Source organism: Fusarium falciforme, chromosome 2, assembly GCF_026873545.1.
Source record: "Fusarium falciforme chromosome 2, complete sequence".
NCBI classification, from domain to species: domain Eukaryota; kingdom Fungi; phylum Ascomycota; class Sordariomycetes; order Hypocreales; family Nectriaceae; genus Fusarium; species Fusarium falciforme.
This window is the reverse complement of record NC_070545.1, coordinates 2,495,725-2,523,201: the sequence shown is the minus strand read 5'-3', so window position 1 is coordinate 2,523,201 and position 27,477 is coordinate 2,495,725. Positions and strand designations below refer to the sequence as shown.

General features: G+C 53.6%; 9 protein-coding genes across 9 annotated transcripts; 2 read left to right on the top strand and 7 right to left on the bottom strand.

The window, feature by feature from the left end:
- Positions 1 to 566: 566 nt before the first annotated feature.
- Positions 567 to 2,478, bottom strand: NCS54_00273400 (Methylenetetrahydrofolate reductase; the record flags this gene model as incomplete). Its single annotated transcript, XM_053148326.1, has 2 exons — positions 567 to 724; positions 780 to 2,478. The coding sequence occupies 2 exons, from the start codon at positions 2,476 to 2,478 to the stop codon at positions 567 to 569; spliced, it is 1,857 nt and encodes a 618-aa protein (XP_053004301.1).
- Positions 2,479 to 4,414: 1,936 nt separating this feature from the next.
- Positions 4,415 to 5,600, bottom strand: NCS54_00273300 (Hypothetical protein; the record flags this gene model as incomplete). Its single annotated transcript, XM_053148325.1, has 2 exons — positions 4,415 to 5,403; positions 5,456 to 5,600. 2 exons carry the CDS (start codon positions 5,598 to 5,600, stop codon positions 4,415 to 4,417), a joined length of 1,134 nt encoding a protein of 377 aa, XP_053004300.1.
- An 868-nt stretch (positions 5,601 to 6,468) lies between these two features.
- On the bottom strand, positions 6,469 to 7,233 carry NCS54_00273200 (Hypothetical protein; the record flags this gene model as incomplete). The annotated part of the gene is made up of 1 exon (XM_053148324.1): positions 6,469 to 7,233. One exon carries the CDS (start codon positions 7,231 to 7,233, stop codon positions 6,469 to 6,471), a length of 765 nt encoding a protein of 254 aa, XP_053004299.1.
- Positions 7,234 to 9,057: 1,824 nt separating this feature from the next.
- Positions 9,058 to 9,681, top strand: NCS54_00273100 (Hypothetical protein; the record flags this gene model as incomplete). The annotated part of the gene is made up of 3 exons (XM_053148323.1): positions 9,058 to 9,252; positions 9,307 to 9,455; positions 9,507 to 9,681. 3 exons carry the CDS (start codon positions 9,058 to 9,060, stop codon positions 9,679 to 9,681), a joined length of 519 nt encoding a protein of 172 aa, XP_053004298.1.
- Positions 9,682 to 10,697: 1,016 nt separating this feature from the next.
- On the top strand, positions 10,698 to 11,714 carry NCS54_00273000 (Hypothetical protein; the record flags this gene model as incomplete). The annotated part of the gene is made up of 1 exon (XM_053148322.1): positions 10,698 to 11,714. One exon carries the CDS (start codon positions 10,698 to 10,700, stop codon positions 11,712 to 11,714), a length of 1,017 nt encoding a protein of 338 aa, XP_053004297.1.
- A 244-nt stretch (positions 11,715 to 11,958) lies between these two features.
- Positions 11,959 to 13,762, bottom strand: NCS54_00272900 (Hypothetical protein; the record flags this gene model as incomplete). The annotated part of the gene is made up of 3 exons (XM_053148321.1): positions 11,959 to 12,947; positions 12,999 to 13,346; positions 13,396 to 13,762. The coding sequence occupies 3 exons, from the start codon at positions 13,760 to 13,762 to the stop codon at positions 11,959 to 11,961; spliced, it is 1,704 nt and encodes a 567-aa protein (XP_053004296.1).
- Positions 13,763 to 15,979: 2,217 nt separating this feature from the next.
- On the bottom strand, positions 15,980 to 17,901 carry NCS54_00272800 (Hypothetical protein; the record flags this gene model as incomplete). The annotated part of the gene is made up of 3 exons (XM_053148320.1): positions 15,980 to 16,242; positions 16,768 to 16,829; positions 16,877 to 17,901. The coding sequence occupies 3 exons, from the start codon at positions 17,899 to 17,901 to the stop codon at positions 15,980 to 15,982; spliced, it is 1,350 nt and encodes a 449-aa protein (XP_053004295.1).
- A 757-nt stretch (positions 17,902 to 18,658) lies between these two features.
- NCS54_00272700 (Hypothetical protein) lies at positions 18,659 to 22,347 on the bottom strand (the record flags this gene model as incomplete). Its single annotated transcript, XM_053148319.1, has 3 exons — positions 18,659 to 19,346; positions 19,399 to 20,551; positions 20,610 to 22,347. The coding sequence occupies 3 exons, from the start codon at positions 22,345 to 22,347 to the stop codon at positions 18,659 to 18,661; spliced, it is 3,579 nt and encodes a 1,192-aa protein (XP_053004294.1).
- A 2,718-nt stretch (positions 22,348 to 25,065) lies between these two features.
- Positions 25,066 to 25,613, bottom strand: NCS54_00272600 (Hypothetical protein; the record flags this gene model as incomplete). The annotated part of the gene is made up of 3 exons (XM_053148318.1): positions 25,066 to 25,285; positions 25,356 to 25,514; positions 25,561 to 25,613. 3 exons carry the CDS (start codon positions 25,611 to 25,613, stop codon positions 25,066 to 25,068), a joined length of 432 nt encoding a protein of 143 aa, XP_053004293.1.
- Between the last annotated feature and the right edge of the window lie 1,864 nt (positions 25,614 to 27,477).

Genomic DNA, 27,477 nt, shown 5'->3' with positions numbered 1-27,477 from the left:
GGCAAATGGGGAAACATCAGAGTCTGGAGTATCATAGCCACCAAAAAGGGGCTAGATCCCTAGTCAATTGTCGTTGGCCTCCAGTCGTGATCAAGTTGACGACTGAAACGGGCTGTCCTTGGGACACTGAACGGCCTGGTATGGCAACGGCCAACTCGTCAAGTCTCTTGTTCCTCCTCCTTTCCATTCTGCAACCAGAAACCAGAAACCAACCAAGCAAACAAACAAAAAACACCAAATCATTTCATGCATTCATCCATCCATAGGCCTTGCTGGCGGGGTATCGTTGAGATATAGAACAAGCAAAGCAAGCCCCCAAAACATAAAGTCGTCTGCGCCCCGCCGGGTGTTGAGTTTTCGTATCTTGCGCCCCTTTTTTGAAAATGCTGCCCCGTATCCCTGGTAACTTTTTGTTGAAAAAGACACCTTGGTGATGCTATTATACCCAAAACCCAAAAGAAAAAAAAAGAAGAGAAGATGTCGTCAACGTTATCAAAGAATAAAAGATCAGAAACGCCCGGTCATGCTCGTGGTCGCTCTGGGAAGGAATTTACTGCCGTGAACCGCTAGTTCGCAGCGGCGGTAGCCGCCGCACCGTTGGCAACGGGCTCAGCGCTGTTGACATCAGGCTCAGACTTGGGAGTGGCAGGAGTCGTCAGGTCCTTGACCTCGAGGCCCTTGAGGAGTTCAAAGATGGTTCCGTTCTGGTGGAAGTCGTTGTTCACTATCAAATATTAATCTCAGATCCAGCATTACAGCTTCATAATGTCGATGCTTACCGATATTAACCAGGTACCACTCATTCATGACTTCGTCGATAAGAGCCCTGCTGGGGGAGTTGGCATCATAACAGTGAGCCCAGTCAACTCCCAGTCGGAAAGCCTCATCCTTCCAGGCGAGGAAACTAATGCTCTCCACGATGGTTGGCTGCACAATCTCCTTTCCAGGGAACACACCCCAGGTGACAGCGTTGGGGCAGTCTGAGGGTGCGTTGGAGCGGAGTTCACCATCCTTGGTGACAGCATAGAAGGTAAGGTCAGGGTGGCCCTCGATCCGGCTGATCATGTCATTGAAGACATCAGGGTGGACGAGCAACTCCAGGTACGACTTTTGGTAGACGTAACCGTTGGAGGGACCCCAACCGTGGACCGGGTGAGAAGACTTGACGCCGTTGACAGCAGGCTGCGAGTTCACAGTCAGGAGGCCACGCTTGTTGAGTTCCACGAGGTCATCTCGGATCTCATCAGCCTCGCTGGTGAGGGGCGATTCACTCCAGGGAAGAGAGTCGATCTCGTTGCGGAGATAGCGGACAAAGAGCTGGGCAATGTCCTGGACCGTCTTGGGCTCACCCCACTTCTTGCGGTTCGCCTCGTTTGTGCCCGTCAAGCCAATGCCGTAAGCGTCCAGCTCTCCAAAGGCGGGAGAGCGAGAGTCACCCCATCGACCGTTGGGAAATTCATCCCAGTCCTGAGTACGAATGACATATGACTTGTTGCGGTTCCGCCAGAAAATGGGTCGCACATCCTCCTCGCGGCGACCAAGACCCTTGGATTGCTTCCATGGCAGGGCATGCTGGAGGGGACGCTCAGCCGAGGGAGCCCAGTTGAGCTCCTCGAGGACCATGCGTGTGGCCTGGGCGAGGTTCATGGTGTAGAAATGAAGATGGTGAATGCCATTGGCGAGCAGCTTGCGGCACATTTCAGCGACAAGGCTCTTACCAATGTCTCGGACAGCAACGTCGTCGTTCTTGACAGGCTCAAGGGCGTCGAGCCAAGCTTGGGGGATCTTGGCCTTCATGTGGTTGGCTCTTCGGAGGAAGCTGGCGTATGTGGCAATGGGCATAATTCCGGGGAGAATTGGGACGTTGACACCGCGCTCGCGAACCTTCTTCACCCAGCGAATAAAGTTGTCGGCGTCGTAGAACATCTGGGTGACGATGAAGGTGGCACCCATGTCGACCTTCTCCTTGAGGTGGTCAAGGAGCTCGTCCTCGTTCTTGTTGTCGTCGCAGCCCTCGGGGTAGCCAGCGACACCAATGTCGAAGTGGTTGCCGTAGGTGCTGCGGATGTGCTTCACAAGGTCGCGAGCGTATTGGAAGCCACCGTCGGCGGCGGTCCACTTGTCCTGGTCTCGAGGGGGATCGCCACGGAGAGCGAGAATGTTGGTGCAGCCGGCCTTGTAAGCCTTGAGCAGGGCATCATTGACCTTCTCAACACCCATGTCGGTGCAAGTCAGGTGCATACAGGTCTCGAGGCCGTAAACAGCCTGAGCCTGGAGAACCATCTCGCAGGTCAGCTCGGCGATGCGGCCTCCGGCGCCCCATGTGATGTCAATGAACTTGGGGCCGAGGTTGTACATGCGATCCATACGGTCGTAGAGGTTTTGAACACCCTGAGCGGTTTTGGGAGGGAAGTACTCGAAGGAGAAGGAGGGCTGGCCGCTCCTCTCGGCGTCGGTGAGCATCTCCTTGATATGCATGGTGAAGGCGGTTTGCGGAGAGACTGGTGAATTGAGGGAAGCGTCGTAGCAGGTAACAACTGGGATTCGGCAGAGTAAGCTGATCCAGGAGAAGAAAGCGCAGCAGAAATATCGACGGGCTGAAGCTTGGTGCTTTCAGGAAGCTGTAAGATACGGGGATGCGGGGGAGGGGGAAGAACAGCTGCACGGCAACAGTTAGCAAGAGGACAATTGGAGTTGGAAACCATCATGACGGCTCAAGAGAATGATTTGCATTTGCAGCCGTCTTGGCCACGGTGGGAGCAACTGACATTACTGTCTATTGGGTCTTTGTTTTTGCGCTGCAACTCCAGACGAGGGGCGGAAACGACGATCTTTTATTCGATCCTTCGACCTCAACCTCTCTCAATCTGTTTATTGAGAAGCAGCAGCAGAAGGGGAGCACGGAGAGCGAGAGTCACCAGAGAGGCTTTACTCTAGAGTATGGGATAGATGAGAAATGTTCCAAGGGGACAAATGACGAGTAGAGGAAGAAAAGAGTAAGAGAAAGGGAAGAAGGGAGGGAAGAAGGAGAAAAAAGCTTCCGACGTCGTCCGTGACTTGCTCTGACTGGACTGCCAAAAGATGGGAGGGATGGAAGGTACCTTCCCAGAAATTTCTCTCCCCTCCCCCGCCGCCCGCGCCTGCCCCTCCTTGAGAACTGCCCTGTGGAGGTCCGTTTCTGGCTCCGATGCAGAAAGTATGCGCTCTGATTGGCTCGGGGACTTGCCTCTGCCTGCGTTGCAGAGCCCCGACGCCGTTCCCGGGCGCCGAAGGCCGGGGGTTACCAGCTAATCTGCAGCGAGGGCGTTCACTAAAGCTCCCCTGGAAGCTCTCCAACTCCAACTAAACAGAAATTTTTCTACTTGGAGCATCGGGGATGAAGAGTCATCCCATCATTGATGGTTCGGTCAAGTTTCTAGCGCCGGCCGTTGAAGGATGCCCTTCACCATCTCGCCATCAAGGAACAAGCAAGCTGCAGAGAACTCTCCACCTCTGCTTCTCTGTATGGACCAGCAGTTCAAAACATCCCACCCTGCCATGCAACCTGAACCATGGCCAGCCCTGTCGATGATCTCGTCTCCCTCCCATTTCTTCTCTCCCTTGGTTGTTACCCCCAAAGTCCCCTGCATACCCTGCGCCAACCAACGATCGAGGACCCTTTTGGCCCCTCCTTCATCATGATTGCTACTGGCAGAATCTGACTGTATCCTCTTCACCGCCAAAAGTCCCGCAATCCGAGCTCCGAAAGCTACCTCAAGCTACGGTCGATCGACCGGCGGGTATCCGTCCACTCCGTCTATTTTCTCACCCTAGACTCGGTGCCGTGCCGGAGCCGTCCAAGGTTCCTCCCACGTGTTTCAACGGCTGGATTCAAGGCAATTCGTACTAACACTATTGAAGGAGCTGTTGGGAGTGAATCTGAGCATCTTCATGTGATAATGCTTAACGTTCCACGGTTTATTAGACTGGTCAAAGTCTCTTTCAGCTCTCATGATCTCGTGCCACCAATGATGCCACTCAGGTACAGCTGACTTCTGGCCATTCACAATGTCCAATTCGGCTAGCATTGAAGCCAGGGCCAGCTCTGGCCATGAGGAAGCATGTTGTTACACCCAACTGGCAGATACCTTGCTCCAAGGATGCTCAGAGCTGCAAGACTTGACTCGGTGAGCTCACCTCAGCTCCACTATCCAGGTTGGATACCTATCAATCCCGAGGCGCAGCTTGATGAAGCCGGTGACCCTAATTAGATTACATTCCATGTCATAGAGTTGAATTGTCTTTGATATAGCATTGTTTCAAGCAGTTGTGTTCAGATAAGTATACACCATTCATAAATCTCGTATGCAATACCGCCAACCATAGTGGCACAAATTACCCAAACGCCAACCTCACTTTTTCCCAACCATAGCACTTAACTTGTATAAGACGATGCTTCAGCACTTGGGCTTGGGCTGGCACTCTTCATCAACAACGGGGGCGCTCCTCTCAGCCTCCGCCACCGATTACTCGTCTCAATGATGTTATTATCAAAGAGGAACCACCAGCGCTCAAAGGCCACCTGCCCTAGCTCCCAGTTGGACGCGTCATACGGGTCCTCGCCGTAGATACGCACGCCTTCAGCGCTGTCTTCGATGTCGTACGCAAAGTTCACCATGGCCAGCGGACCCTGCGCGCTGGGCGGCCGCAGCTCGTCCGGCAGCGACAGGATGGTGATGGCGCGCTCCCGCACGCCCGGCCACGGCAGCAGGTCAAACATGGGGTGGTGAGGTATCATGAGCTGTGACGGCGTCGGTCTCCATGTTGCAGGAAGCTGGTCTGATGGTGTTGCGGTGCCTGTGTTGAAGGGCGAGATGCATTCAAGGCTCCAGAGGCCAGTCTTGCAGTTGAGGCGGTCCGCAATACGGATTACTGCCTTGAGGAGGGTGAGCTCGAGGATAGGGAGGTGATAGCTGTCAGGGAAATTCCAGTCTGGCGAAGAAGAGGATGAAGAGGCAGCGCCGATCGAAGAGGACGTCTCAAAGACAGACGGGAAGCTCTCGGATCCGGTGAAGTCCACAGATATTTCTGGCTGTGGCTGCGTCACCGTCTCACCGCCAGTGTTGTCACCCGTCAAAAAGTCCGGGAGAGCACCCGTGTCCGGCAGTACGGATGTAAGCGCTACATCGGCAAGGGGATCCCACGGTGGGAGGCTGAGGTCCAGGCCGGCCATGATATCGGAGCCCTGAGCCGTGACCGGGACGGTGATGATGGCACTCGGGATCGTGCCTCGTGTACTGCTTGGCACAGCCGGCATTTCAATAACCTCATCTGTGGTGGTCTCGGTTGCCTGAGTGCTGTGTGACTGCGGCTCTGCATTCTCGGTAGAGTTGGCCTTGAGGCGATTCAGGCGTTTTCTTTCACCTGTGAATCTTGTTAGAGACAAAGACTATTCAGCTTTGCTCAGTAAACGTACGGTACCTGCGCTGTGCTAGCACATTCAGCACGCGTTTCCTTTCCGCGGCATCATCGTCGATGTGAGGTACTTCGAGTGGTGGTGGCTTCTTATATGCCCTTTGTCGTGTCCGCGGACGATTTGTTGAAGAAGCGCCAGTCTCCATGATTCTAGGTTGTTTTCACTCAAAGGATCTCTGTGACGTCCTCGAAAACCTTCAAATATAATTACGAGCGTAAAAGAGCAAAAAAGTGCGAGTTCTGCTTTTCGCGATGTACTGTAGTCGAGAAACGTCGTCGCTTTTCAACAATGATGGGCGACTTTGGCCCATCTCCACCCAGCATAACGCGTAAGAATAGCCTAGCTTGCGCACTGTAAAAGCATAACGGATAGTGGACACCTAGAAACAGCAGGCATAAGACGTGGCGGCCAGGTATTTTCGATCTAATCCATGGTCTCGAGCGCCAAGCGGACTGTGCGGGCCGTACTGTGTAAGGCTCCCGCAATGTTGCTCCGGCCCAAGACTTGTCAGCCGCTCGTGGCGTCGACTTGCTGTGGCTTCCCCCGATAACCAAGAAGGTCTCTGCTAGACATGGTGTATAGATAGTATCGAGGGATTGGCATTCTTTGGTCATCCAAAAGTGCCGTTTCAAGGCTCTGTCAAGTGTATTGTCAGTTAGCTTGACCTCGATCTACATGCACAGCCATGATAAGAGAGGGTGAATAGATAGATACCTTCAAGCTCACGCTTCAAAATGACCCATTTTGCGGTTCAAAAAGTTTCAAGAAATTTAGTTATGGCAAAAATCGTCAAGGGCGAGCCGCTCTCTTTGTATGCGTCGTTGGAAGCAGAGCTCTCGCCGGCATAACGCTGAAGCATAATGCCTGAGCAACGGAGTATATAGCCGATAGGGCAGCTAGAAAAGAAATGAGTCTTGGCAAACACAATAAACTAGAGCTCTAAAGTGAATTATTATCTGAAGGGAAGTGCATGGCGCGGAAATATGTGAACGGCCGTGGGAGAAGTGGGAGGCTTAGGCACAAGCCCATGCTCCCAGCAACAAAGAGCCCATAACGACCAACTTATTGACGGACATCTTTGGTGACTTGTTCGCCGTCTCTGTTGGAGTTGTTGATGCTGCAGTGTCATCCGCTTCTGCTTCTCCAGTCGTTGTAGCCTCCGCCGCTGACCCAGTCTCGCGAGCCGTCTTGGACTCATCCCCCTCCTTGGATGGCTCAGCCGTCGACTTTGATCCCTCCGTAGTCGTTGTCGCCGTCGTCAGGCAGCCCTTCGATGACAGCTCCAAAGGGTACCCCGAGACCCAATCGTCTGCGTCAAACCCTAGGTCATAATACCCGGCGTCCTTGTATATCTTGTCCATGCCCGCCGTGATGATTGCCGGGACGGAACGGATAGAGACGTAGCACGTGTTCACTGCCGTCGACTTTGGGAACTCGGTGGCCTCGCCCTTAGCCGCCGTGACTGCGCTGCACCAGCCATACTGGTCCGTGAGAATGTCTCTGCCCCCGTTGCCGAGCCTGCAACCCCAGCGCGTGGTCGTACCATCCCAAGTTCGCTCACCCAGCCATGAAGATCCCCCGATATGCGTGATGGTTTGCTCTGGAAAGTCGGATGTCTCACATGTCGACGGGCAGGTGACGATGTATGTCGAATGGCTCCTATCAGCGGCCACGACTGAGGCCTCAAGGGAAACTGGGTGGTCGGTGTCGTACAGAAACATGGCGCGCAGCGAGGTGGAAGGCCACTCCGACCTGGGCAGTGATGTGATGGCGGCCATGACGACGATATCTTTCCAGATCGAGATTCTTTGTTTGCTGGATTATGTATGCGCGGGAAGCTGCATCAAGGCATGTCGTGCAGCCGACGGGAGACCTTTTAATCAACAAGTCGAAGAGATGGTCTCGACCTTTTGTTGTTGGGAGCGCGTGCTTGACCCCGGGGTCTTTGCTGCTGCGCCGCATTTGATTGCTGGGGTTGAGTCGCTAGTAAATTATGTGAGCGCAATGCTTGGTTGAAGAGAGATACGGGGTAGATTAGTTATGTTTCATCGACAGTTTACCCGTCCAACAGTATGGAGTAGAGCCAACCAACACGGGTTGTTGATTTGCCAAGTCATGATGGGCGTGCGGGAGAAATTATGGTTATTTTATTACTAACGATAGCTTAGTTCTCAATTTTTTCTTAATCTACTTTTAAGTAGTGACTCTAACCAGCCATCGCAGCAGCTATGGCAAAGTCCAAAGACGGCCAGGTCCTCCTTGCTTCAAAACGCCAAGACATGGTTGCAGGATTACTTGGTTGTTGTAGAGATCAGTTAGTAGTTGCGTTAAGCGTGACACGCACTATACTAGTATCACATGGATTCCCTACTCAAATCTAGACTCTAAATTGTCCGTATATGCTTCCCGTCACGAGGTCGCTCCCGTGAGTACGGGATGCCGGAGAGCCATCTTGGCTGTGAGAGCATTTCCTATTTAGGCAATCGACCAGTGAGTCTCCACCGCCGAGCTCCGGGCACCAGCCCCGGGTGTCTCTGCCCAGCCATCGGCAACTGGACGGGACTCGGAGAATTATTCAAGGGAAGCTCACTCATGATCGGCGCCCGGGGGTTGGGGAAAATCGACGTCAAAGTAAGTCAGCATGTAAAACCCAAAAGACCGTCATGCTGCCTCGATGCCTACGTCAGGTTGGGACGATCAATCATGCGAGGTTGGGCGATCCAGCAAGGCCTCACGCCGTGTTGGTTGCAAAAGGCGTCTGCATTTGCATATGCCCTCATGGGAAAAAGCAGCTCTGGCAAACCACGATGTTTTGCGAGCAGGCAGACTCACCCCGTGATGCAATGCGCGATGTGGGAGTCCGACGCAAAGGCTGCTGCTCAACAGGCCGGTGGCCGGAGCAACAAAATCTGGCCCAGGCAGGCGGTTGAGCAGCAGACACGAGAGTCGCACAGGATATGCCGGTAAGACCGTTGTTGGTTATGTGTGTATCCAAGTTTAGCAACGCTGCGGCCGGCCGATCAGTCAACAGCCGATCAGCCAGTTTGCGACCAGTCAAACCTTGAGCTTTTCGGTCACTGAGCTGACAAGTCCAGCCCCAGCCAGAGCTTTCTCGAGGTCCAATTTTGAAGCCCCTTCCTACCAATGATGCAAGCCATATGCGAGTCGACGACATTCCTTGGATCTCCGCCCGACGAGCCGAATCACGGGATGACCGCAGTTCCGAGGCTGGCTGGAGGGGGAGCGGGTGATTCTCACCCAACACGGGATTTGGCAGCATCACCATGACGGCTTCCCGTCGGTCAGAGTTAACGCGACCCTTGGACTAGGTGAGGCGAGTGGGTTCGGGGTGCAGTAGCATCGCATTAGGCCATGGACAATCACGAGGCTTTCCGCGTCATCCTGTGCTTCGCTCCTCAAGCCCCATGGAAGGGAGAGCTAAGACAAACAAGCCTCTGGTATAAGTAGGCTCGACCCGAGGCGTATTGACTGCCGTTGAATCTCGGCAATCTCGCAAGGAAGAAATCATCTCAAGATTACAATTTGATCTTTTGCAAACCATTCTTGTTTGTATTCTTTCACTTCATTCATCACAACCCATCATGAAATCAACATTCACTTTGGCGGCTCTGTCGCTCTTTGCCTCGCAATGCCTTGCGGCCTCAGTCGACATGTGGTCTGCTCCCCTCAGCGCCCGGAGCGCAGCCAAATACGAGCCCATTGACCCTGAGGTGATCAAGTCTCGACTGGGCACCACGCCCGAGGAGAATGATCCAGAGCACAGGCACCCTGGAATGGTAGGATTCACCCAACAAACATTGTGTTGACTCGCATCGCTAATGGCGGCTCAGGTCTACTTTTGCCGTGAGGAAAACTGGGGACCTCCCTGCTTCGTCTACTATCCCGAGCTTGAGTACACATGCTCCGAGCTGGGGCCAGAGCTCGCAGGTCATGTTGGATCCGTCTTTGTCGAGCCCGGTACCATCTGTCGAATGGCAACGTACGTGGCCCTCTATTCGTATGTCGCTGTTGATATCTAACAAGGTTGCAGACTCAGCGCCCAGGACCGATGTTACCCGATCGAGTTCTTTGCCTGGCCAGAAACTCAGTTTGGCTGGCCCGACCTCTTCCAAAGGGAGAGCCCCGATGGCGAAGGCAAGCTTGGATATGAGACGACGCACTTTACATGCGCCGAGTGCACAAATTGTGTGCGTAACCCACAGTAAACGACCAAGAATTTGTGTAAGAGAAGAAGAGGAGGTAATTCATGAGAGACGACCGGGCATGGGATACACAACAGGAGGAACTAATACACCCTACACTTTTACTTAATGCATCCATAGGTAATTAATCGTCATACATTATCATGTTTTAATCCAAGCTCATCATGATCCCCGCTTGGTGTTGTGGATATGGCCCACTGCGTGCCCCACCATCCCGCATTCTCCGTATATCACCAAATAGCTTCCTCGATGTCCAACGAATTGGATGGCTTCCGTAGCTCAGTTGGTTAGAGCGTCGTACTAATACTTCACACCGAGTATACGGTAATGCGAAGGTCTCAGGTTCAAGCCCTGGCGGGAGCAACTCCCAATGCCCTCCAATTCATATTTTTGCCAGTTTTTGAGGCTGGTTGTTGTGTCGTGATGATTCTTTTTGGTGTTGAGGACTGAGATGGCGATTTGGAACGACAAGGCAGGAGAGGACAAGACCTGCCTTCATTTCTGGGTAGTTGAATCTTCTCTTTCCCCCCTGCCCTCATGCAGCTGCTCTCCGTCTATCTTTGGCAGGTGCCCCTTCCTCTTCTGTCAACTCTTGTTTGCTATCTTCTGTGCTTCATCTACTGAACCTCTTCCTTTTCTTTCCCTTCTACAAGCCGCCATTTCATCTTACACTGCCTCTTCCAACCCGCTCACCGGCATCATCACACTGAATTCTCACAGACGACATCATCAACTTCGTCATGTTTCAAACCTTTACACTCCCCATTCGCTCCCACCCCTACCCTCGCCCGGCGGGGATCAGGAATGACTCCTGTGGCAGTCAGACCGACTCCAAAGCCAAGCTCGACCACATCGTGGCACGGAAGCGACCCTCCATCTTCCAGAGACTACCGGACAACTCAGAAAACACCAGGCCAACAGCATCCTAGCAGGATGATACACCAAAGCCCTTGTTGCCCTCAGTGTCTATTGGTTCAAAGACAAGAGTCAAATCAGACGGTTGTCTCCAACGCCATGCCATGATGCCTCTGCATCCCCTCGGGCGCCTTCAGGAGGACATACAATCCCGGGAGATACCAGCTGACAAGCCTCCTGTGTTGTTACCAGCAGAGTTGCTCGCCGACCAGGCCAGTCTTCTCCGACTGGTAAACGACAATCTCAAGCTCGCAAGGTCCGATTCATCGTCTTTTGATCGCAAGTTCGAACATACACGAAGCACATCTTCGTCATACACAGAACAGCCCCTGAATCCTTCCCGCATGCAGTCGCCAGTCTCGGATCTTGAAAACACCAAGCCCTGCCTGGGAGATCTGTCGCAGTACAGTCGTGCAAACGATCGGCTTTCCAACCTTCGTTCATCCAGTTCTTCTGGTGGCCCAACGGCTACAACTGCCTATCAAGCTGCTGCAGACGCTGCTGCAGCTATGTTAGAATGGCGCCGTCCCGTCACCTCGTATCATAAATACGAGTTAATGTCGAGCACAGAAGAGTTGGTGCCAGATGACACGACAGAACGAAACAGCGGTGAATGCCAAAACAGCCAAAACTCGTCAAGCCAAACCATTCTCGCTCATGACACATCTCTGCTCAAGCGTGTAACCGCCAACACTCAGCTTGACGGCGCTGCCGAAAAGCTCTACCAAGACAGCCCAAAACCCTCAGTGCAACCTTCTCAGGCAAAGACCAGAGTTATCAAGCGCAGCGCTTCCGGAATCTCCCTTCGAAGCCTGACGAGAAGCGTCAAGCGAACACGTCGTCAAGTCAAGAAACTTGCTTCAAGTGCTTACCGCAGCGGCTCCCGCAAGTTCGGTCGAACTTACAACAGCATCAAGCGCCGACACGTGAAGCAGAGGCAGCAGTACTCTGCATGGAAGGCACTGCGTCGCAGACTCAAGCCAGGAGATGCCATCAAGGGCAAGCCCGAAAGGGGGTTTGCCTCGTTTTCAGTGGAGCGAAGTCGACATGGACACGAGGAGTGGTGGAAAGTTGGTGTGAACAAGTATCAAGCTCCTTCATGGATGCGATTTGGGAAATGATTAAAGGAGCAAGAGGAACATGGCCTTTGTGGCATGTCATGAGGGGAGGTTTCAGAGTGGAGTATCCAAGTGTTAAAGGTATCAACAAGACACACATATCAACGTAGCCTACTTAATATAGGTCCTTTGTTTCTGTACCATTACCATTACGGTTGTTATCTGCAGCGTCCGGTTGAATAACGCTGGCTCGTATATATCATCTCAGCCATATGAGAATAGAAGCCCTGATATTGGCAATGTCATCTCACAACATGTACCTGAACGCAATTGCTGTTGTTTTTCGTCGTCCAGGGCCAACTAGGCCTTCTTCCTCGATCTCGTCCCCGTTGCCCCGTCTTTCCTCTTCAGCCTTGTCGAACTTGCGGTTCTGGTATCTCAGGTAGAAACGAAGAACAAAGGCTAATACCGCGACTGTCAACATGGCAACCGCGCAGGTGCTCATGCCAGGGGCGTAGAAGGGAGCATCTCGGTCTGGATAAAGACGGGTACCTACGAGCGGACCACACTGGCCGATGAGCTGGAGAAGAGCAAATCCACCACCCTGGCGACTCTCGCTGGATTGGTTGTTAATACTCCAAGCGATGATGAGGGTGACGACGTTGAAGAAGCCAATGGCGGCAGGATAGACAGCCATGTAGCGGAGAAAGGCGGGTAGGTTTAGGGGTTTGGCCAGCGCGAGGACGGCATAACCGCTCGACGAGGCGAGAGCATGGAAGATAAGGGGCACGGTGCGGGCGCGTAGGCGGTCCGACATGTGCGCTGTGAAGAGGACGATAACAAAGGCAGCCAGGTAAGGGGGTGCGCTAAGGGCCTGTGAGGTGAGGGTATCGTGGCCCATCTCAGTGAGGATCTTGGGGAGAAAGACTGGAAGGGAAGAGTAGGCCATATTTGTGAGAAAGAACATGGCGCTGGTGATCCAGGCGACTGGGTCACTGAACACGGCGAGCACGTCCCGGGCGCGGAGGCCGGACGACGGCTTGGAGGTTGCCTCTGTCGCCGCCGCGGGCTTCTCGTTGCGGAGACGGAGACGGGCAACCTTCTTCTCTCGCTTGGTTAGGTACGGCGCCGTCTGGGGAGAGTCGGGGATGATGTTCCAGGCGGCAACGGCGGCGAGCACTGAAGGGAAACCCTCGACAATGAAGAGGAGACGCCAGGGGGCGATGGGGCTAAGCTGGGCGAACTTGACAATGACCCAAGCGAGGGTCGATGCAAAGCTCGTTGCCAGAGGAGCAGCTATAAATCTTGTAAGTCTCTCTCATCTGTTATTCACCGAGGACGACATACCAGATATAAAGATGGCGGTGCGGAAAGCCAGTTCATCCCGCCTAAAGAAGAAACTAAGATAGAAAGGAATGCCAGTGAAGCCCGCCTCGCCGATGCCCAACATCACCCTCAGGGCGATGAGCACCGGGTACGACGTGGCGACGGCCTGCAGGGACGCCGTGAGGCCCCAGGTCAACACCACCATGGACACAAAGATGTGGGCGGGGATGAGCTTCCACAGGAGTGACATCCACTCAAAGGCAATGTACGAGATGTAGAATGCCGTCAGCGCCCACTCGTACCAGTCGTCGCGCGGGGGGTCGGACTGGAGGTCCTCGTCCATGCCTGCTATGCGAGCGTTGCCGATATCTATAGCCATTGTAAGTATGTGACGAACGTAAGAGGGAGAGATGCGTACTCGACCGGTCAAGGAAGCTCAGCATGAATAGCAGCGCAACAAAGAGGACCAGCCGGCGGTCAAACTTGCGCCGCACCGCGCGGTCTTCGTCGGGAGTGTATAGCTGGAAACTCGCGACGGAGCCGGGGCTCAAGGCTCGCCGGCTGCCGCCCACGAGAGGATCATCGGCATCCGCGTCGGCGTCGGCATCCCATATCGCGCTGGCGCCGCCGCCTACACGGTGTCTATCGTCCCTCTCGCGCAACTCATACGTCTCGCTCCCGCCGACGGCAGACCGGAGGTCCTCGTCGTCGCTATCGTCGAGGGTAAACTCGGCACTCGTCTGGGCAAAGGACTCGGCGGCCCGGCCGGGCTCGGGGTGGGTCATGTCGAAATGGACGGAGGTTCGGGGTGTGTCAAAGGGGAATGTAGGTCGTCGGACGGCCGAGGTGGAAAGCTTCGAGGAGGCAGCGAAAGATCAGATCAGGCGAGGACTGAGGGTGCGCGCCGTCCAATTCGGTTCATGGAGGATGCATCCTCGCCTGGCGTGAAGGGGGTTGAATGGGGATTGGGATCTGCTGCGTTGTGGTTGGAGGAAGCTTGTTGTTTGAACAACGTCGCGGCATGTCTTGGTTACACGTGACGCGGGACCCCTTATTAGAGGTCCATCGCCAACTGAACCGTTACTAAATTAAAAATCGATGGACAGATAACAGATAGGATTTATTTAGGATAATTATCCTTGGGTGTTTTTGCCAATTGATGTTGCCAGCTTGCTAAATATCATGATTGTTTTCCTCAAAAGAAGATGTGATGTGCAATTATCCGCTTGTTTTCCAAACATTGACCCCTTTCCCACAATCGCTACCCACGCTTTTTGAGTTACAGTACATATTAGAACAGCCCCAAACTAGCTCAACCAGATATTACTGAGATGACTTTCCCTCACCTGCTCGCTTCTTGCTCAATGACTTCCATTTTGATTGTGTCCTTTTCGAAACAGCCTTTTCAATCCATCAGCTACTGAATGTCTTCGGCGCGCCTGACGAGGTTGTTGCTCGCCCTCGGGCTTGTGAACCTCCGTATGTTGTGTAGAAACGCTCACTTGTCGAGTCCCAATCTGCGTTGGTGGTGGGGGTGGCACTGGTGGCGCTCTGCCCTCTCCATTCCCAAGTGGCGTGCGTTGAGCGCCCCTATCCCAGCCATGGTTGGACGCAGGAGATGGTCTAGGTTCCCAAACAGTCTCCTCATTCTCTAGCTCGTCCACGAAACTCGACGTCTCGCCCTGGAGCGCCATTCGTGCTGGCGGCGGCGCTCTGATAGTCGCCCCCGCCCCAGACGGCTCTCCTCGCTCTGACCTTGACATTGTTCCAATATCCTCCTCCTGAACAGATCGTGCTTTTGGCGGTGTAGGCGGAGGAATCCGGATGACCTCCACTGGCTCAGGCGGTGGCGGCACATCAGGTATGGGTGTCTCTTGTGGTCTACGAACTGGCGATGCTGGTGATGGTGATCGCAGCAACGACTCTGTAGGATGATCCACTGTGCGGGGATCTGGTGTCTCCCTTTGAACCAATGGTGGTGTTGTGAGGCGCGACGACGGCCCAGACACAGGGTCTCGTTCCTGGGCCCCGTGACCTCGGCCATTTGAAATGGATCTGGTATTGGTGTCGACGGCGAAGCCGGCAAGGCTCCAGGCATCTTTGATATATCAGGAGTCGGCAGATCTTGTCTTGAGGGGTTCATCAACATCGGTGATGAGGTCCGAGACGGAACTGCGTCCCCAGGCCTGGGCAATGCTGAGCCTAGCAACCCCTGCCCAGCTGGGTTCGGCGAGGTTGATAATGGTGTTCGTGGTTGAGCTTGTAGAGCACTGTGAAATGATGACCCTAGGAGGCCATGTGAGAGATTTGGAGATGGCGGAGATGGCGTTCGAGAATGTTGATTTTGAAAATAATCTAGGGGCTGTCTCGATGCTTGGGGAGGATAGGGCGACGTTGGCGAAGGTGTTTGAGGAGGTTGAATGTCTGCAGGATTTAATCCTCGCGCTACCCCTTGCTGTGGGGGGTTCGGCGAAGTTGGCGAAGGCGTCTCAGAATACCTGGTGTTTCGGGGTCTCTCTGGTGATCTTGGCCCTGGCGGAAGAGGGCTCGGCGAAGTCGGCGAAGGCGTTTGAGAAGCTCCAAGATAATGAGGATCAATGTGTGACTTTGTTGACACTGGCTGCAGAGGTTCTGGTGAAGACGGCGAGGGTGTCTGAGAAGCTCGTAGATCTTGACGGTTGATCAATGACCTGGTAATTTCTGGCTGTGGAGGGCCCCGTGAAGTTGGCGAGGGGGTTCGTGATGGTTGAAGGTTATGGGAATTTATTAATGATCCTGTTGGGGGATTCCGCGAGGTCGGGGATGGTGTTCGTGATAGCTGAGGTTCTTGGGAGTTGACCAATGATCTTGTTATGCCCGGTGGCAGAGGACTGGGAGAGGTTGGTGAGGGTGTTTGAGAGGACCGGAGGTCTTGGGGGTTGATAAGTGACCTTGTTATCACTGGCTGTAAAGGGCTTGGGGAAGTTGGTGAGGGAGTTTCAGATGACCGAAGGTCTTGGGGATTAATAAGTGACCTTGTTTGCGAAGCCCCTAATGGTGTTGGCGAAGTTGGTGAGGGCGTTTGAGACCGGAGATGTTGGGGGTTGATCAGTTGCCTTGTCTGTGAGGGACCCAGTGAAGTTGGTGACGGGGGCGAGGGTGTCCGTGATGGCTGGAGATCTTGAGCGTTTATCAACGACCTTGCTGGCGGGTTCGGCGAAGTCGGGGATGGGGTTTGAGAAGGGTGAAGAGCTCGGGGGTTGATTAATGGCCTTGTCATGCTTGACTGCGGCGACTCGAGCGAAGTTGGTGAAGTTGGCGAGGGCGTTCGAGATGGATGAAGATGTTTAGGGTTGATCAATGAGCTTTTCAGCCCTGGCTGTAAAGGTTTCGGTGAAAGTGGCGCAGGTATCAGAGAAGATTGGGTCTCTTGGGGATCGTGCAATGGCCTCGTCATATTTGACATTGGAGGATTCGGTGAAGTTGGTGACGGTGTTTGGGGCGGCCGAGTATCTTGGGCAGTATTCAATGGTCTGATCACCCCTAACCGTGGGGGGTTTGGCGAGGTAGGAGACGGCGTTTGAGAGGACTGAAAGTCTCGGGGATCGTGCAACGATTCTGGCCCCTCTTTCTGGGGTGCAATTGGTGAAGACCTTCCAGAAGATGAACCATAATCAGAGTGTTGTAATCTTGATCCCAGTAACTGTTGCCATGGCGAGCTTTGTGTCATCGGGGATGGCGTTTGATGAGGCTGGGTCTTCTCAGGTTCATGTACCTCAACCGGACCTGGACCTGTCTTTTCTTGTCTCACAGTAGCCGGAGACATTGGTGAGGGTGACCGAGATGGCATAACCTCCGCGTATGGATGTGAGCCTGAGTCTGGCAGCTCAGTATGTTGAGGGCTCGGTGTAGTCGACCACGCTGATAGAGATGGATTGAGCTCCTCAGCTCTGATGGGCATGACGATGTCTGGTGCCTCCTCCCGTAAAGGAGTCCGCGCAGGTGACTGCGCCATCACAAACTCTTCAGGCTCCAGCAGCAAGCGGTCTCCATCATGGTAGAGTCCCGACGCCGTCGATGTCGAATACCGTGATGAGACGCTATCAAAGGTTCGAAGGAGTGGTATTTCGAGATCCGGCGTTAGTCTCGGCGGCGCGGCTGCATCTTCTTGTGACCATTGTGACGATGATGTCGTTGAAGTTGATAGCCTCTGTGGAAGTGGCTCGCTGGGTTGGATAGGCTGGCGGATGTCTGGCCACTCCTGTTCGGGAGGTCTCGGTGTTGAGCGCCCTTCTTGTTCCTCTGGGACAGCATCCAGCACTGTGAGGGTATCGTCGCCTTCGCCACCATACACAGATGTTGAATCTTCTTCGCTCTCCTCATCATCACTCGCTCCCGGAAAGTCCCTGACCTCATCCCCACAAACAACGACATACCATCTCACAGGCTCCCCCTTCTGCAACTCATCCCTCAACTTCACAATCCACCCATCTTCACCTGCCATCCTCTCGTAATACTTGGCCATTTCACCCGCCACATCCACACTCAAGTCGACCCGCACCACATAGTCCGCGACATAAGCGTACGGCCTGCACGGCGTCATAATCTCTTCAGGGTCAAACTCCTCCAGAAGCTTGACGGCGGACCACGAATGCATGAGGACGCCATCATTCTCAGGTGGCACACGCGATGGTGGGAGTGAGAGGTCATCGTCGAGATGTTGATTATCCTTCTTGGCCTTGTTGATGCTGACGCTTACTTCCTGCTGTGGCGGTGCGACCTCAGGGAGAAAGTCGTATGAGGTGTAGAACTGAGAGACGATAGACGAAGAAGTCGCAGGTCCAATAATCCAATTTGAGGCGGCATCCTCGAGATCGTTGAGGATGACGTAAATGCGGATGGCCCGGCGATGCCATCGAAATCCATGGCATAGATACGTGGGCATTGCGATAGAGGTCGCGATCGACGCTCTGAGAGCCCCAGGCTATCACGACACGGCCAATCGCCTGCTAAGCTTCACGTCGCAGGTCCTGTCTCACCTGAATGAAAACCACGTTGATTGAATCTCACAGAGCAACCTCTGCAGAATCCAGAGCAGCCGCATTGACAGTCGAAATTGACGCGTCGTGTGCTGATGATAAGACCAAAGAGACTGAGTTGCATCGCATTCTTTCCCTCCAGAGTAATACCAATGGGCTGCTCCTGCAACGTGTAGGTCGGCGGAACGGGAAGAACAAGCCACAGGCAGCCTCACGAGCGAATGCCCGTCTTCGGAAGGCGCGCCCCATCGTGTCAGGCACGTCAGGTCCCATCTCGTCCGCATGCGAACAAACAAGGGTTTCAGTTATTGACGCATCTGTTCAAGACCAGAGACAATTTAATTCACATTCGCGCCTATCGCTGATGAATGTGTTGTTGCTATTATTGGTAACTTTTTCGAGTTTTGGTATCTTTTTGCTTGAGGGAGGGTTTTCCGTCAAAATGAGTATACATACAATCCATCCATGTAAATGTGAATAGCACCGCCCATGAACCAAGCCATCCGTTGAGTCCCCTGATATATCCACCTCTAAAATTATCATGTACTGCATACCATGCCATATGCATCTTGTTGAAAATTCTCGCAAATTCTTCTTGCTTTTTCGTCTCTCATCCAACACTCATCTCCATCAATACGCCTCCTCAATCGTGAAGAGCGGTCCCTAGTTGTTAAAGCCCGTCATGTTCAGACTAACACCGCCCGCGTCTTGCAGGCCTTCCATTGTAACGCTTCCAAAGTCTTGAGGATCAAACTCAAAGTTCATGTCTTGCAAAATGTTGTCCAGGTCCGCGTCCGAGATGTTCACGCCCATGTTGCTGGGCAATTCAGAGGTTGCCGCCTCAGCTTCTTGCGCAGGCAGCGCGTGGGGAACCTTCTTGGCCACCATGGCCTTGAACTTCTCCATTAGGTCTCCGTCCTCAGCGGGCGTCGTGTTCGCGCCAAGGATCTGTCGTCCTCGCGCCTTGATCATGTCATCAGAGGGCATACGTCCCGTGCAGGCCACATGGTCCTCCACGTAGTCGACCAGGCCACGCTCCAGCTCTCGGGAGCAGAAGACCATAGCCGGACGCGCAGCTTGTGACGTCAGATTCTCGAGATAGCTGTTGGCAACGGCCGCGGGGAGGGACTTGGCACCCTGTCCCATTGGGACCTGGGCGTTGGCCGGGAACGGCTCGAGTGAGGCCTTGGGGCAGGCGTAGGGTGGCGCAAATCCTGAACCACCTTGCTCGAGAGCCCAGCCGTCGCTCACAGGGAGACCAGGTCCATCCGTCTTGAGGATCCCAACATCACGCTTGAACCTCTGCAGCCACTCGGCGTTGTCTGCAGCAGTCTGGTTCCACGGATCATCGCTGAGGCTTTGTTAGTTCATCATCTCAGAATCTCATATTCGGGTAAACTCACTCATCATATAGAATCCAGCGCGCCTGGTGCTGGAGCTCGGCGTCGGTCGGCACATGCTGGTTTGGGTTGTTGGATGACATGGTGGCTCCCACCCATCTTCCCAGCTCCTTTGCCAACCGTCGGTAGCAGTTGGCGTCATTGAGGAAGTAGGGTCCGGGCTGGGAAGTCCCCAAGTTGCACACGTTAAAGGGGCTATTGCAGCCTTGGAGAACTGGGCAGTCAGGCGACGTCGTCGTGGCGTTGGTCGCCGTGGTGCCGCCCAAGGTCGACGCGGTGCTGGGTTGGAGTGAGAAAGCCGGTGAGCTCTCTGTTGTCGGAGGGTGTCGGGCTTTGAAGCTCTCGAGCCATGACATGTTGTCGGCAGCCGTCTGGTTCCAGCCGTCGTCGAATTCGTATATAATGATACGAGCCTGTCGTTGGAGATCCTCATCCGTGGGTTCCGACCCCATCGACCGCTGCAGTTTGAGATAGTCTCCTAGCTCTCGCTCCAGCCGAGTATAACTGTGGATGGTCGAGTCGATAGACAAGGGATCAGTCGATCGGCAAATGTGATCTTTGACATCCTCGCTTCGTGGCAAGTGTGCTCGTCGGCGGAAAGAGGCGAGCCAGTGAGTGGACGACACGGCCAGGCGCAGCAGCCAGTTGGCGATGGCGTCTGAGGGATGGGTCGACACCTCTTCGACACGACCAACAATGCGACAAGCCTCCTCCTGGAGCTCATCATCCATAGCGGTCAGGCCCAGTAACCTCTTTGTCTTGACAAACTCATGGAGTTGCACCTCCATAGGGCACTCCTCGAACAAGTTGTCCTTGCCGTTAATCTTCAGCGTAGCCAGTCTGTTTTCAGCCGCTCCTCGCAAAGGACCGAATCTGGCCTTTTGCTGGTGCGAGTCGGAGCTCATGATAAGGTCACGAAGCCAGGAAGGGCGCGTGGCGATACCTTGAAGAGACAACAATTCGCTGGCGAAAATAATACGACATCCTTCCACCATCATCTCCTCGTCGTTGGGCAGTCGTCCGTGTTGGTCCTCATAGTTCCGCATGAAGAAAGCCATCTCCAGTTTGATCAGTTCGTAGGCGTTGCGAGGTGACTCTGGCGGGGACTGGTTCGCTACGTATGGCAACGGGGAGGTGCGTTCATAATGAATCAGATCTATTTCAAAAGTTAGACGTTGGCAGCTTGTCTACAGGATACTGCAGAGGTCTCATACATGGAGGCATAGAGTTCTCGACCATCTCGAGTACAGGGTTATCGAAACCCCAGTCACCCTTCCAGTCAGCCATGGAATAACCAGTCTTGAAATGCTCCGCCAGATGATCGACACGGATTGTCCAAGTATCCATAATGATACCGCAGAAACCACACCGGGACCGAATTTCAGGCGTTGCAACCTTCCACGACTTCATCGACCAGTCCTGAAATTTGATGTTGTGAACCAGACGCAGGTGCTGGTTGAGATGATCCTTTCGGTAGAAAGTCCTCTCCTCTGGGCTACGCTCTTGGCAGGCCGAGTGATTGTGGCTTTCGATGTGCGCGTCGTCGGGGTTGGCCTCGCCACAGAAGACGCAAGAGAGCATACCGGTGTCAGGGTTGACAGCCCGGGGCCCATGAGGAGAGCAGACCCATCGCTCAAGAGACAGATGCAGCGACTTTTCATGGCGCTGCCAGTCGTGCTTAGTTCTGAATGTTTCCGTACAGAATGTACACTGGAAGGTCTTGAGAGGTGCAGACAAGCTAGTCTTGCTCGGCTCTTTGCCGGGCTTTATCGAGGTCCTTCTGCGACGGCGGCGGCGGCCTCGAGAGTTGAAAGGGGCTGAACCAAAGGAGCCCCATGAGTTGCGCGACCCATGAGAATAGGCCGATCCGAGCGATCCATTGCTCGAATGAGAGGTTCCCAAACTGCTGACAGAGGACTGGTTGCAGAGGGACCTGCTCGAGCCATCGTCGGTGTAGTGGAAGCTGAAAGGACTGTTGAGGCCCGATGACATGCCAGAGGATGATGCAGTGACGGCTCTGGCAATGGCAGTGACGGACGCGGGTTCGTTTTCCGGGGGCGAGTGCTCCCATCGCTGCAGGGGGTTCATGGCTTCGAGAGCAGGCGTTCCTCGGCGTTGAGGAATGTCAATGGGGCCCGACCAGGAGCTGGTGTAGTGTGGTGAAGTCGAGCGAGGGGCCTGGACCTTGCCACGGCGGCGAGCATTGGCAAGCCAATTAGTGATCTGTGTCTTGTTCAAGCCAGTCTGGCGCTGGAGCATCTCTTTTTCCTCGTCACTGGGATAGGGATGGCGGTTATGAGTCGAGAGCCAGTTCTTGAGGATACGGACAGACTCTCGAGAAAATCGAGCTCCAATTTTGGGAGGAGGCGCTGCTTTGTTGAATGTGTCGGTCAAGTTGGTCAGATCTGTGACTGAGGCATTACGAGAGGACTGGCAAGAGTCATCTTGAGCATCCTCCAGGACCGTGTTGGGCGGGTTAGGTTCAGATGACATCCAAGGGTTGATGCCAAAGGGGGCCGTGGTCGTAAGGTTCAGAGGCTCGGCCGTGACACCAAAGCTGCAATCCACCCTCAAAGCTACACAGGTCGTGCAGTAACCCTTATACTGACCCTCTTGGATCTTCTTGCAAGAGAAGCCGCCGACGGCGCAGTTGGCACACGGCGAGTCGGGCATGGTCCACTGGAACTGATGGGCGAGGTTGTCGGCAGTGGTGGTAAAGTCCATCACTTGCTCAGTCGTGAGGTCCGGCAGGGGAAAGTTGTTGTCGGAGAAGTGCTGAAGGGCGCAGAAGCTAAAGTCATCTTCATTGACATTGGCCAGGACGAGATCAATGTTGTCGCCATCGGGACCGGTTGTCAGACCAGCAAGGGCGTCCTCCTGGAAGGGCTGACCAACAGTGTCGTCGGCCTTGTCCCAGTTGACAAATTGATCCATCTCGTCAATGGTAGCCATGCTGGGCACGGTTCAGGGACCGATGTGGAGAGATAGAAGTCAAGTGAAAGGCGCGCGTATGTCTCTCATGGATGGGATGGTTGTGTAATGTGAAAGGCGTGAAGATGACAACCGTCAGCCAAGTCAAATCAGATTGATAGGCTGGCCCTGTCCCACTCTGAATTGGGTCGTCGATAAGTCTGGACGAGAATAAAGAGGAGAGAATGGAGCCCAAGAATCGAGGGTCGACTCTCAGTTTTGTTCAAAGTGAAGGATCCAACAAGCCACAAGTAACGGTCTGTTCGATGCGTCGTCGTTGACCATGGAGTCACCGTCAGCCGCGAAGCACCCACCGCAGCGCAGATTATCGGCCAGCCACACCAACCAGCTGGAGTCTCGTGCCAGAATGTCAAGTCGTGCGCCCTTCAATTGACAGACAGGGATCTTTTTCGACAAAGGACCCACGCACCCATGCCGCAGAGTGACCGTGTTGGGGGCACTGTGGCATCTCGGTCTTCCCGACCCGTACACTCAGCTAGCCGCCAGTCCTAGCCAAGTTGACCGACCTATCGGTGAAGAATCTTCAGTCTGCCCAATCATGGACTCGACTTCACAGTGTCTTGCCTACCGTGCCAGGCCGGGCGGGGTGCATCCCGGGCTCCGCTTCTCGTTGTTCGCAAGGCGCGGCCCACGTCCAAGAGTCAGTCCAGCAAAGTCTTAAGCCCGAGACCGGTCCACCATCAATCGGGGGAGACTCTTGAAAGAGGATTGACGGAGATGCACAATCTCGAATTCAAGACCAGCCGGAATCAATACCGCATGGTTCCCCATAAAGCCAATTGTGTCTACCGATGGGGTTGAAGCATCCCCTGCCCTCCCCTGTCCTGGCTGCCATGTCCCACGTTTCCTCGCGTTCGATCCATCCCGTCGTCTCGAAAGTTGCGAATGCGCTGGAACTTTCTAGGGAGCGACTGTCGGAGAAAAAGAAGGCCTCTGTCGGTCGGTCAGAGTTTAGATGCAGCCACCGACACCCGCGTCCTTGGCTAGCATGCATTAGCCGGGCCGCTGATCCCTCTAGCAGCGGCCTTCCTTCTTGACTGAGGCGGCGCCGCATCTGGCCGTCTTACAGATTGGTAATCAGTTTGTGTGTGCTGCGATTGATATGGATGCATTAGAGGTCCAGCTGAAATCTGGGGTGGAGGTCGATGCTGTGTTTTTGGGGTCGGTCAGTTCAGTTCAGTTGGGGAAAGAAGGAGTGGCGTCATGCGAACCTGTTGCGGCGCATCGGCCTACAGGGACGTACCTCCCGGCCGTGCCCCCACCTTCTCCGGAGTTCGCGATGCAGGCAGACACCCGGTCTTTTGGACATTAAGCCCGGGGTATTTGACGATGACCGACATGGTAATGGTGTGCATACACGGGAGGAACTCTGGGCCGCTCTCTCTCGCTTGTTTCCCCGTGTCATGCCCAAGGTTCTGGGGTACAAAGCCCAAGCAGACGGTTGATTCGCCGTTGTCGGCCCGGCACGTGTACAGCTGCACTCCCGATAACTTCACTGGCCGGACCGGAGACAGCCAAGAGATCATGCCGCAGGCGCCGCAAGCGCCGCAGCCTTATTCCTTGGTTCCGCTTACTACGCGGCGAGATCCGAGTTGGCGAGATTAAGGTTAGATCCGAAGAGAAACACGGCCAACTTCAACTATGTGCAGGTCAGACTGAAACAGCAAGACAGGTCACATCTCTCACGCTTGAAGTATAGAAAGCTCCAAGTTGTATTTTTCTAACACATGCTGCCTACCAAGCTAAAATCGTTACTCCAGAGCCAGTGGGTGTTGAGTTCATCATCTTTCTAAACACATCAGACATGTTTAAGGGAGAGAACCACCTATGCCTCAAACGTTGGAGTGACATTGATGGTTTTGCCTAGGTATGAACCCCGTAGTCATGACCAACTCTACAGTGGTATGGGACAGGCAGGTTGGGAACTAAACGAGACAAAACACTTTTTTTTTTTAACTCGGCGACTTTGCTCCCGGTCGAACGAAGTGCACATGGTGATGACTCCTCAAAGGCTATGATCATCAGAATAATTAGACTTACATAAAGAACATTAAATAATAAAAATATCATAGAATAATAGAATTTTCTCAAAGTCTCTTCTTATTTATTTTCTTTATTACTCTCCTTCTAGTAGGATATGCTTATTGCTTTTCCTTGGTCAGTGTCTTGTTTATTGACCTGTCCACGTGTGAGGGTGTTTGGATATTATGCTGACCGACAGGCTCTCCAGTGCCCTTAAGTCACATGTGCCTTTTTATCAGAGAGTGTTGGTCGTTGGGTAGAGTATCTAGCTACGCAATAAGACCAAAGGAGGATTTCAAGATCACCAGAGAGGGAACCGAGCGGCCTACGAGATAACCAATGGCCTGGGATAGAAGCTCGCAGTCATGGCCAACCCTACAATGGTATGGAGGCAATTCAATTAAAGTATGTCATAGAGAAATGGTACTTTGCTAGCACCTATCGATGGAGGCCACCCTCTCGACCCTCCCGTTGTTACCAAAAAATATATGTGGCCATTTGTTCGGCCATCTACCTCACCCTGGGTGACATCCTTCATCCATTCCAGCCTCAACCCTGAGCGCCATCACCGCCATCATACCCAGAGTCCGTAATCACGAAGCGGATTATCTGCTTAGATCGGCGAAGCTGGGCCGGGGTTATAGAGAGCTGCGACGACTACTGAGACTGTTCCCCCTTGACACGGCTAGATCCGGAGCGAGAGTCATCGGTAGGGGCAGAAACGGGGGAACTTGAATTCTTCACTTTGGCCTTTCCCTTTCCCTGGGGGTTGTCCCGCTTCTTCTTTCGGTCTCCGGTGACGGAGGGGATGTTGGTATCATCTCCGCCTTCGGTGCTTGCCGCAGCAGACGAGATGCTGTTATGGGGACTCTTGCTTCTGGAAATGTGTCAGTACTGGGTATATGTTTGGTGATCAGGGTCAACCTGGGGAAAGACTTGGGATATACCGAGAGTTGGTGATGCGCAAGTTCTCGAGTAGCGCCATTATGTGCTGGTTTTGAGCAGCAATGAAATGGAGGCGAGATAGGATAACCGCCTGGACAGCTGAGAGGGATTCTGGGTGCTTTACATCAAGCCACTCAGCCGAAAATTCTGGCGCGATGGTACTGTACGAGGTTAGCGGGTGAGTTCAAGTGATGAGCCTCAACGTACGGCGCGGGAGGAAGGCCAAAGCCTTCGTCGTGGTTGCTGGAATCTTCAGCCATTTTGGTGGTGGTGGCGATGGTGACGATGTTGTTGTGATGGTGGAAGAAAAGAGAAGAAGAAGAAGAAGAAGAGTTTGGAAGTCAGTGGAAAACCATAAACAAAGGGTCGTGATGCTGAATCACTGCCTGGCAGTTGTTGGCAGTTGTTGGCAGCTGGCGACCAGTGATGACATTAGAGCTTGCAAAGAGGTTAATTAGAGCACTGACTTTTGGCAATACTATACTTTCCGCTGTATTAACAGAAACTCGTGCTTATCTCTGCCACTTTTAAATCTCTTGACCCTCTCTTCTATCCCTTCTATCTCTGATACATCAAACCAACTTCGCTTTCACATCACCCAACCCCAACCCCAACCCCAAACTTCCCTCATCACAACGCATCGATCGAAAGCACCGCTGGCTCGAAAGCCTCACTCACTACAATGGCATCGGCTTGGTTTGGCCCAAAGATTCTGTGCCGGGCGGGCATCAACCCTGACTCGCCTGCCCCGGTGGACACCCTCGAGACGGAAACGATGCGGAAGTCGATGATTCCCGTGATGAAGGAGGGCCGAAACCTTATCGACTGCCATATGCTCGATCTCATCGCTGCGGATGGCCTTGTCGAATTCTGAGTGTTCGCCATGCTCCACACAGACGAAGACCGTCTCCGAGACGTCACTATCGACATCCCCGACAACCAGATCGCTGACGAGACTGATTCAGATGGGTTGGACGATTTGGAAGAGGAGGGTTGGATGAGATGTTTCGAGAAAGGTTGCAAGAGGGGATAAGACGCATGAACAGAAACAGACACATCGTTCGCACCCGTGGACCGATTCCCTACTCCGTTGGGGAGAGACACGTCGATATCAACAGAGGCTTTTACCCTAACGTATCATTGGTACACCTTCCAAGCATCATATCGGCTGGGTGCTCTCATTAATATGATTAAAATTGTAAAATAATTTATAGAGGATTGATAGAATATTAACTAATTCTTTTTCTATTTTAGGTAGATTCTCACCTTATAAAATAAGAGTATTCCCTAAGAGTTAGCTCAGCAAAGGCGTCCATGGCTGAGTTTTTGGCGTACTGTCCATCCATGGATGTTGGGCACCCGCTGCCCCAAGTCTGCGTGGGGGACTTGATTCTGGAATTGAAGGGCAAGCTCGGTAGCCAAGAGAGTGTCGGTGCCATAGATGATCTTGAGAAGGGTCAGGGCTGCCTAGATCAACCTCGCCGTCTTGCCAAGGGGCTGACGCTCCGGGCATTTGGTCTCGTAGCGTTGTTGAGCCAGGCCTGGCATTCGGCTCCAGACAACTTGTGTCCCCATCCCTGCCAGTGCTGCGATGCCTCCTTGTAGCGGATCCAGTTCACCGAGACGGGTGAGTTACAAGCCCCAGGCATGGGAGAGCTAAACGCAGGCCCGTATGAGGCGGGCATGGAGTGAGGACTTTGTACTGGTGTGTCGATTGGCTTTACCGAAGGCCTTGACTACCTAGACATCCATTGGAAGCGCTAGTGGAGTGAAACCTCCTCTCAGTGAGAGCTATTGGTTTATACATCCGCTCTTGAGAAGCCTCTGCAAACATGGGGGGTCTTTTTGGCATTTAACCAAAGGTGCGTGATTCCTCAATGTGATGGAATCATCTTTTTACAAGATTTTCATGCCAAACATTGACCGAGTCACATCAATGGCAGGGCAAATGCCATCATGACTCCAAACAAAACTACCCTCACCTGCGTCTGACAAATCGAGACAACGATGTTCGTAAATCAGGCAGACCCTGCCACAGAAACGTTCCAATATTCTTCTTCCGGCTAAACCCTGTTTCTCTCTCTTTGTTGGCGATGCTTCATCACCCCAATTGTCAACGTGACG